Source organism: Thalassophryne amazonica, chromosome 9 (genome assembly GCF_902500255.1).
Source record: "Thalassophryne amazonica chromosome 9, fThaAma1.1, whole genome shotgun sequence".
In the NCBI taxonomy this organism is placed as follows: domain Eukaryota; kingdom Metazoa; phylum Chordata; class Actinopteri; order Batrachoidiformes; family Batrachoididae; genus Thalassophryne; species Thalassophryne amazonica.
Genome location: NC_047111.1, coordinates 63,568,566 through 63,577,884, shown reverse-complemented (window position 1 = coordinate 63,577,884; position 9,319 = coordinate 63,568,566). Strand labels below are relative to the sequence as shown.

General features: G+C 41.8%; 1 protein-coding gene across 1 annotated transcript; it reads left to right on the top strand.

The window, feature by feature from the left end:
- Window positions 1–2,877: 2,877 nt before the first annotated feature.
- LOC117517944 (olfactory receptor 1F1-like) lies at window positions 2,878–3,954 on the top strand. The gene has a single exon (XM_034179070.1). It carries the CDS (start codon window positions 2,983–2,985, stop codon window positions 3,952–3,954), a length of 972 nt encoding a protein of 323 aa, XP_034034961.1. The 5' UTR covers window positions 2,878–2,982.
- The last annotated feature ends 5,365 nt before the right edge of the window (window positions 3,955–9,319 follow it).

Here is a 9,319-nt window from a genome sequence, read left to right as displayed (position 1 = left end):
ATGCTGCTGCCAGACTTTTGACAGGAGGCAGAAAGTATGACCAATTTACATCCATATTGGGGTTTCTTCACTGGCTTCCTGTCCCTGTGAGATCAAATTTTAAAGTTCTGTTACGAACCCAGAAAAATTATTCATGGACTAGCTCCTCCCTACTGAGGTGACCTACTTAAACCCTACATACCGGTCCGGGATCTGCGTCTCAGGGTACAGGACTACAAGGTCTGTCAATAAAGTAACGGTCCTTTTTATTTTTTTCAAAAACTATATGGATTTCATTCATATGTTTTTACGTCAGACATGCTTGAACCCTCGTGCGCATGCGTGAGTTTTTCTACGCCTGTCAGTTACGTCATTCGCCTGTGAGCACACCTTGGGAAGGAGTGGTCCCGCCCCCTCGTCGGATTTTCATTGTCTGGAAATGGCGGAATGAAAAGGACTTTTTTTCCATCAGAATTTTTTCAGAAGCTGTTAGAAGCTGGCACCTGGAAACCATTCGAAAAATTTATCTGGCTTTCGGTGAAAATTTTATGGGCTTCACAGAGAATAAGGACTGTTACTACAGCTTTAAGGACCCCTTTAAGGACGCTCGGCGCGCCGCGCTCCAAGCTGCAACGACGTGGCACAAGCCACCGGACCATTTCTAAACGGATGGCTCTGTGGATACGAGATTGTCGTGTGCTCTTTCTCTGGTTATCACAAGAGCTGGACATCAGCCATTTTCCGGCAGATTTCACTTTGAAAGCCAAGATAGGCATGTCCAAACTTGTCCTCTAACATGCCGAAACGGAGGTGTTCCTTTGTCTTGCTTCCAAAGTGAATCGGTCTTTATGCGCGAAGCCTCCACGCGGCTTTCCATGACAAAATCTCTTGTTAAAAAAATGAAAATCCGACGAGGGGGCGGGACCACTCCTTCCCAAGGCGTTCTCACAGGCGAATGACGTCACCGACAGGCGTGGAAAAACTCACGCATGCGCACGAGGGTTCAAGCATGTCTGACGTAAAACTATATGAATGAAATCCATATAGTTTTTGAAAAAATAAAAGGACCTTTACTTTATTGACAGACCTCGTACTTTGTGTCCCGAGGGTGAATGATCTCCCTGCATCAATAACACAAACTGATTCCGTAGAGACTTTCAAGTCCAGACTTAAGAAGCACTTATTTTCCCTTTCGTATGGCGACCATACTGGCATAGTATGGTACTATGCTTTCTACCCTTTTAAATTTGTTTCATGAGTAGAGAGATCGGGCCACAGCCTCAACTTTATCTAAAATCTGGGTTTTTTAGTGAATCTTAGGGCTAGTGGCAGGCGATCACCTTATTTCTTCTTATGTTTTTCTTATTGCTAAATGCTGAAAAATTATACTGTATTTGTTGTCTTTCTGACACCTGTGTTATGTGTCGACGCGGGTTGAGGAGCGGACCTGCATCTGACTGAACCCAGCGCTAAATAACCAGAAAGCGGTTCCAGAAAAAACAAAACAATTTATTTTCCCCTTCTTGTGCAATACTCAGTGTACAACAAAAGGTGCGTTTATCTGGCGGAGTGAAGGACGGCGCGCTCTCCAGCGCCCAAAGGGATCGAAGCCCGGTGCTTCTGGACTCATGTTCACCGCCAAACACCCCCCAGGTGGACATGACAAACCGACTCTGCGAAGGATAGAAAAGGTGAGGTAAGTCAGCAGCTATAACTAATATCCTTCAAAGGCACACACTATCAGCAACACATTCAGGTCTGAATTTAGGCTTTATGTAAATGAGCAGCTTCTCACAACAGGTGGAGGATCATCAGTCCGCACGCCATGGCCGTGAGAAGCGAGCTGCACAATTCTCATCAATGTTCAAATATACTGCATAACAACATACCAAATTACTATTAACACTTTTTCAGACAATCAATCACCTCTGATGTGTGCTGACAGCATGTGTCCCTCACCCGTCCTCCTTCACAGGCACGATGTGTCAAACCCAGGCGCGGTCCTCAGCGTCTCACAAACGAACATCACAAGGTCGAGTTCCCGGCAATTCTGCTCAAATCACACATGGCTTAAATGCAGAACGCCATCTCATTATCTGCTTCAGCTGAAAGTCTTTAAGGTTGCACGTGAGCATCATCCACAGGTGCTGCATATCACATTGATGAGGGTGAAGGACTCTTCTGCCAGCACCTTCTCCACAGACAATAAATCAGTTTGCATACCACCTGGAGAGCAAAGAAAAGAAAAGAACACCAAAATGTCCAGCCAAACCCCCCCAAAACACAACAACCTGATTCTTTTTTTTCTCTCTGTTTGGGGTGCAGCTCCATCCAGAGATGGGTGTGGGTGTTGTCTTCTGCAGGCCTCCCGTCCTGTGCACCAGCATGGACTCCGAAAATCTCCCAGACTTTGTGTATAATTTCCTGTATTGTCAACTGTGTCGACAGCATGGCCCAAGCAGAGGGTCACCCCTTTGAGTCTGGTCTGCTTGAGGTTTCTTCCTGAAATCATCAGAGGGAGTTTTTCCTTACGACTGTTGCCTGTGTGCTTGCTCTAGGGGTTGGTAAGGTTAGACCTTACTTGTGTGAAGTGCGATGAGGCAACTTTGTTGTGATTTGGCGCTATATAAATAAATAAATTGAAAATTGAAATTGAATGGGGGTGTGATTGTGATTCAACTCTAGTCTAGGACTGGGATTCACTGACTCTCTACTGCCCACCCAGCGATAAAAGGGGTATATGACTAATAGTTGTGGAAGGTATGATGTGGCAAAGAAAAGAACTGACCACCCTACCTCACCATGCCGTGGCCTTCTACATGTGCAACTCTAAGTAGTACATTGGACTCACCCCTAACAGTGACACACACGCACGCACGCACACACACACACAGAGAGAGAGAGAGAGAGAGAGAGAGAGAGATTTGTCTCCATATAGGACACAGGACTCACTGACAGACACTCTGCACTGTCCACAGTGCTGCAGACAGTAAAAGCTGAACAATGGGATTATTCAAGTCTGTTCTTGGAAGAAACATCACTTTTGTTCGTCCTCCATATTTCATAATAAGTGGGTTTTCTGGCATACCTCATATGAACTATTACTATGTCTTTCTCTTTTTTGTTTATATTGTGTCAGTGTTGGGAAACACAGCTGTGATGGCTGTAATATTGTTGGACAGAAATCTAAGAACTCCAAAATATGTTGCAGTTTTTAACCTTGCATGGACAGACCTGCTTGGTAGCACTGTTCAGGTACCAAAGGTTCTTGACATATTTCTGTTTAATCACCACATCATCTCCTATAATGACTGTATGACATTTCTTTTTTTCTCCTACATGTGTCTTTCTATGCAGTCTCTTAATCTGGTTGTTCTCTCCTATGACAGACTGATAGCGATCACCTTCCCACTGCACTATCACATGAAGGTCACACACAGGTTCATGTTTTCTTTGGTTGGCTTTTTCTGGGTTTTCACAATAATTGTTACTCTCATTGCTGTGGGTCTTCTCACAACACTTTCCATCTGTAAGTCAGTGATTATTAACAGTTATTTCTGTGATTACAGCCAAATATTTTGGCTGGCCTGTAATGACAAAACCTCCAGTTATATAATTGCTTGGTTGTTACCAGTTCTTATTCTTTGGGTTCCACTGATATTTATCCTGTTAACTTACACATATATTGGTTGCACTCTGACTAAAATATCTTCAGTTAAGGAAAGACTAAAAGCTTATAAAACCTGCAGTGCTCATCTTTCACTTGTGGCAATCTATTTCCTCCCAATTTTAATCACATTTACCTTCAATAGATACATGCCTACAAATGCTAGAATTATAAACATGTCTCTGACCTCTGTCATTCCACCCATGTTAAACCCATTTATTTATGTTCTACAGACAAAAGAAATCAATGAATCTGTGAAAAAGATGTTCAAAATCAAATGGAAATCCAAATTTATAATGAAACATTAACAATGAGGAAAGTATAAAGAGACTGCGTACACTGATATGGTCTTTAGTTAATCACATGTTGTGCTACTTTGACAGAGGTCGTTTCAGTTCAGGAAAGATAAGCTGATGAAGCCTGCAACTGTCTCTTTCTATTGTAACAACCTATTTCCTCCCAATTTTAATGACATTTACGTTCAATAACATCAGGAAAAATAGTCCAATTAAAAACATGTTTCTAACCTCTGTCATCCCAGCCATGTTAAACCCAATTTGCTATGTTGTACAGACAAAATACATAAAAAATGGAAAAGTTGTAAAGTCATATTCCTTTGTTTTTATTCAACACAAGCCCTTTTTTTTTTTTTTTTAGCAAATCCATATTCATTAGAATATCAGTGTGGTAACGACAACACCCCCAGTGATGTATTTGGTTGAATTTTAAGTTCTTATTCTTTGGGTTCCACTGATATTTATCCTGTTAAGTTACATGTATATTGGCTGCACTCTGACGAAAATGGCTTCAGTTTGCGAAAGACAAAAATCTTTTTAAAGCCTGCATTGCTCACCTTTCATTAGTGGCAATCGATTTCCTCCCAATTTTAATGACATTTACCTTCAATAGATACACTGATTCAAATGCCAGAATTATAAACCCGTCTCTGAGCTCTGTCATTCCACCCATGTCAAACCCATTTATTTATGTTCTGCAGGCACAAGAAATCAAAAAACGTGTGAAAAAGGTTTTCAAAATAAAATGGAAATCCAAATTTATAATCAAATGTTAACCATGAGGAAAGTATATAGAGATTGTGTTCACAAAATAAAATTTTTTAAAAAGCTGTGGAAAAAGTTTGTAAATGTCAACATTCCTTTGTTTTTATTAAATTTGATCCTTGTTAACCATTCAATGTTCAATTAAATTTATTTTAGAATACCACAGTGCCATTTTGACAGCTATGAATGTTTCTATGATTAAAATTATCATGAAAATGAAATGATCCATTTTTTAGCACTATTGTCTCTAGTTCTGCATGTCTGCACATTTCTAACAATCATATTTTGCATTTAACCTTTTCTCACCATAAAACAATCTTGGGATATTTTACTGCATTACTTGGATGAATGGATGAAGTAAAAAGTATAAAGTTTATAAAAAAAATTCTGGTGCATGAAAACCTCTCATTCTATTTCCGATGATAACATGTAAAATCAAATAAATGTTTTTTGTAAGTGTAGAACAATTGTGACGGGATTAAAAAAGTAATTTCAGTTGACACATTTATTAATGCCCGTGTTGTGTTATCAAGGCAGCCAGAATTCCAAAATGTTTCTCTGCAGACAATTTGGAAGACCTCAGCATCTACAACCTCCCCAGTTATCACATTAAACGAAATTTGAGAATAAGCTTTGTGCAACATGAAGATTATGGCATTCTCCACCATCATTTTGGGCTGGTATGCGAACTGCAGGGGGTCCAGCGATGGTTTCACAACTGGAAGTGCCTCAGGAGCATCTCAAGTGACTTCATAACATGTAATGTTAAAGCCACTGGTCTATAGTCATTAAGTGTGTTGGGTTCTTCTTCTTGGACACAGGAACCACACATGAGGTTTTCCACTGCCCAGGAACAATCATGTGGCTCAGGCTCAAGTTGAACATGTGCTGGAAAACCCCATACAGCTGGATAGCACATCCCTTCAGCACTTGGGCTGGGGCCGTCAGGACCCGCAGCCTTTCCCGTACACAGCGACTAAATTATCATCTCACATCCTCAGCGGTGATGGTTGAGGAGAATGAGGGTGTAGTGGGGGGGCAGGTTGATGTGAGGAGAAAGGTGGTGTTAATTGGGGTGTGAGATGAGTACCCAGGGGAGGGGGAGGACTGAGAAGATCTGGGGAAAAGGGTTGGCAGAGTCCATGTTGTCAAACCTGTTGAAGAACAGGTTTAGCTCATTGACCTGAGCCGAGTATTCCTTTAACTTTAACTAGTAATGACTTCATGACTTTCTTTGCTAATAAAATTTTAACTATTAGAGAAAAAATTACTCATAACCATCCCAAAGACGTATCGTTATCTTTGGCTGCTTTCAGTGATGCCGGTATTTGGTTAGACTCTTTCTCTCCGATTGTTCTGAGTTATTTTCATTAGTTACTTCATCCAAACCATCAACATGTCTATTAGACCCCATTCCTACCAGGCTGCTCAAGGAAGCCCTACCATTATTTAATGCTTCGATCTTAAATATGATCAATCTATCTTTATTAGTTGGCTATGTACCACAGGCTTTTAAGGTGGCAGTAATTAAACCATTACTTAAAAAGCCATCACTTGACCCAGCTATCTTAGCTAATTATAGACCAATCTGCAACCTTCCTTTTCTCTCAAAAATTCTTGAAAGGGTAGTTGTAAAACAGCTAACTGATCATCTGCAGAGGAATGGTCTATTTGAAGCATTTCAGTCAGGTTTTAGAATTCATCATAGTACAGAAACAGCATTAGTGAAGGTTACAAATGATCTTCTTATGGCCTCAGACAGTGGACTCATCTCTGTGCTTGTTCTGTTAGACCTCAGTGCTGCTTTTGATACTGTTGACCATAAAATTTTATTACAGAGATTAGAGCATGCCATAGGTATTAAAGGCACTGCGCTGCGGTGGTTTGAATCATATTTATCTAATAGATTACAATTTGTTCATGTAAATGGGGAATCGTCTTCACAGACTAAGGTTAATTATGGAGTTCCACAAGGTTCTGTGCTAGGACCAATTTTATTCACTTTATACATGCTTCCCTTAGGCAGTATTATTAGATGGCATTGCTTAAATTTTCATTGTTACGCAGATGATACCCAGCTTTATCTATCCATGAAGCCAGAGGACACACACCAATTAGCTAAACTGCAGGATTGTCTTACAGACATAAAAACATGGATGACCTCTAATTTCCTGCTTTTAAACTCAGATAAAACTGAAGTTATTGTACTTGGCCCCACAAATCTTAGAAACATGGTGTCTAACCAGATCCTTACTCTGGATGGCATTACCCTGACCTCTAGTAATACTGTGAGAAATCTTGGAGTCATTTTTGATCAGGATATGTCATTCAAAGCCCATATTAAACAAACATGTAGGACTGCTTTTTGCATTTACGCAATATCTATAGAAAGGTCTTGTCTCAGAGTGATGCTGAAAAACTAATTAATGCATTTATTTCCTCGAGGCTGGACTATTGTAATTCATTATTATCAGGTTGTCCTAAAAGTTCCCTGAAAAGCCTTCAGTTAATTCAAAATGCTGCAGCTAGAGTACTGACAGGGACTAGAAGGAGAGAGCATATCTCACCCATATTGGCCTCTCTTCATTGGCTTCCTGTTAATTCTAGAATATAATTTAAAATTCTTCTTCTTACTTATAAGGTTTTGAATAATCAGGTCCCATCTTATCTTAGGGACCTCATAGTACCATATCACCCCAATAGAGCGCTTCGCTCTCAGACTGCAGGCTTACTTGTAGTTCCTAGGGTTTGTAAGAGTAGAATGGGAGGCAGAGCCTTCAGCTTTCAGGCTCCTCTCCTGTGGAACCAGCTCCCAATTCAGATCAGGGAGACAGACACCCTCTCTACTTTTAAGATGAGGCTTAAAACTTTCCTTTTTGCTAAAGCTTATAGTTAGGGCTGGATCAGGTGACCCTGAACCATCCCTTAGTTATGCTGCTATAGACTTAGACTGCTGGGGGGTTCCCATGATGCACTGAGTGTTTCTTTCTCTTTTTGCTCTGAAAGCACCACTCTGCATTTAATCATTAGTGATTGATCTCTGCTCCCCTCCACAGCATGTCTTTTTCCTGGTTCTCTCCCTCAGCCCCAACCAGTCCCAGCAGAAGACTGCCCCTCCCTGAGCCTGGTTCTGCTGGAGGTTTCTTCCTGTTAAAAGGGAGTTTTTCCTTCCCACTGTCGCCAAGTGCTTGCTCACAGGGGGTCGTTTTGACCGTTGGGGTTTTTTACGTAATTATTGTATGGCCTTGCCTTACAATCTAAGGCGCCTTGGGGCAACTGTTTGTTGTGATTTGGCGCTATATAAATAAAATTGATTGATTGATTGACCTGATGAAGGTCTCCTTCCATCATCTGTTCCGCCGCTGTACACCAGTGATGGTTCTCATCCCAAATTTGCATTAGAGAAAACACACACACATTCACACATCTGTGTCTAGGTTCCTGCAGGTTACCCAACATTTATATGAACGAAGCGTTGCGTAGCAGTGCGAAGCTCACTCATGGTACAGGGTGTCCTAAACAGGAAGTGCCAATTTTCAAATTCACAGTAAAACAGGAAATGTTCAAATTTCAAACACTTCATGGATTGACAGATGAGATCCCATGGAATCTTGCGGGAACTCAGTGGCAAGCTCACACTCAAACAGGAAGTGCCAATTTATCAGTCACAGTAAAACAGGAAATGTTCAAATGTCAAAGCCTTGCCCCACCATCTTCCATCTGACCTGGCTGCACTGCAGTGGGCTGATCCAGTGATTCAGGAGGTTTGGGTGTTTTGGGAACGTAAAAGTGTTCCTGATAAGGAGGAGCACAACCAGGTGTCGCAGTCAGCCCGGGTGCTGCTTCAGCAGTGGGACCGGTTGGTGGAGAGGGATGGTGTCTTGTACTGTCAGGTGTTAAAGTCCAATGGACCTGGGGCTGTGTTGCAGTTGGTGTTGCATGCAGCTTTAAAAGCCGATGTGTTGACTGAGATTCATCAAGGGCAAGCTCATCAAGGAGTCAAGAGGACCCTAGAGCTTTTACGTCAACTGTGTTATTGGCCAGGGATGTCTGCGGAAGTGGCAGATTGGTGCCAGGCATATGAGAGGTGTCAGGTAGCCAAGGTGAACCAACCAGTGGCTCATGGCCCCATGGGACACCTGTTGGCATCCCGGCCTAATGAGATTCTTGCCATTGATTTTACTGTTCTAGAGCCTAATCGTGGTGGAGTGGAAGACGTTTTGATAATGACTGATGTCTTTAGTAAGTACACGTGGGCAGTTCCTACCCATGACCAGTGAGCTGCTACGGTAGCTCAAGTTCTGGTTACAGAGTGGTTTTTGAGGTTTGAGGTTCCAGCTCAGATACATTCTGATCAGGGATGGAGTTTTGAGAGTGTATTGATCCAGCAGTTGTGTGGCTTTTATGGCATAGAGAAGTCTCGTACTACACCATACCATTCATCTGGGAAAAAGCAGTGTAAGCGTTTTAATAGAACGATTCATGATCTCTTGTGCACGCTGCCCATGTCTCGAAAGCATCATTGGGGTTCCTGTTTCCCCCAGGTTCTGTATGTTTATAACACTACGCCGCATCAGGCAACTGGTGAGTCTCCTTTTTTGTTGATGTTTGG

Coding starts and splice junctions, on each gene's coding strand:
- LOC117517944 (XM_034179070.1), top strand. CDS start 2,983: ATGGGATTATTCAAGTCTGTTCTTGGAAGAAACATCACTTTTGTTCGT.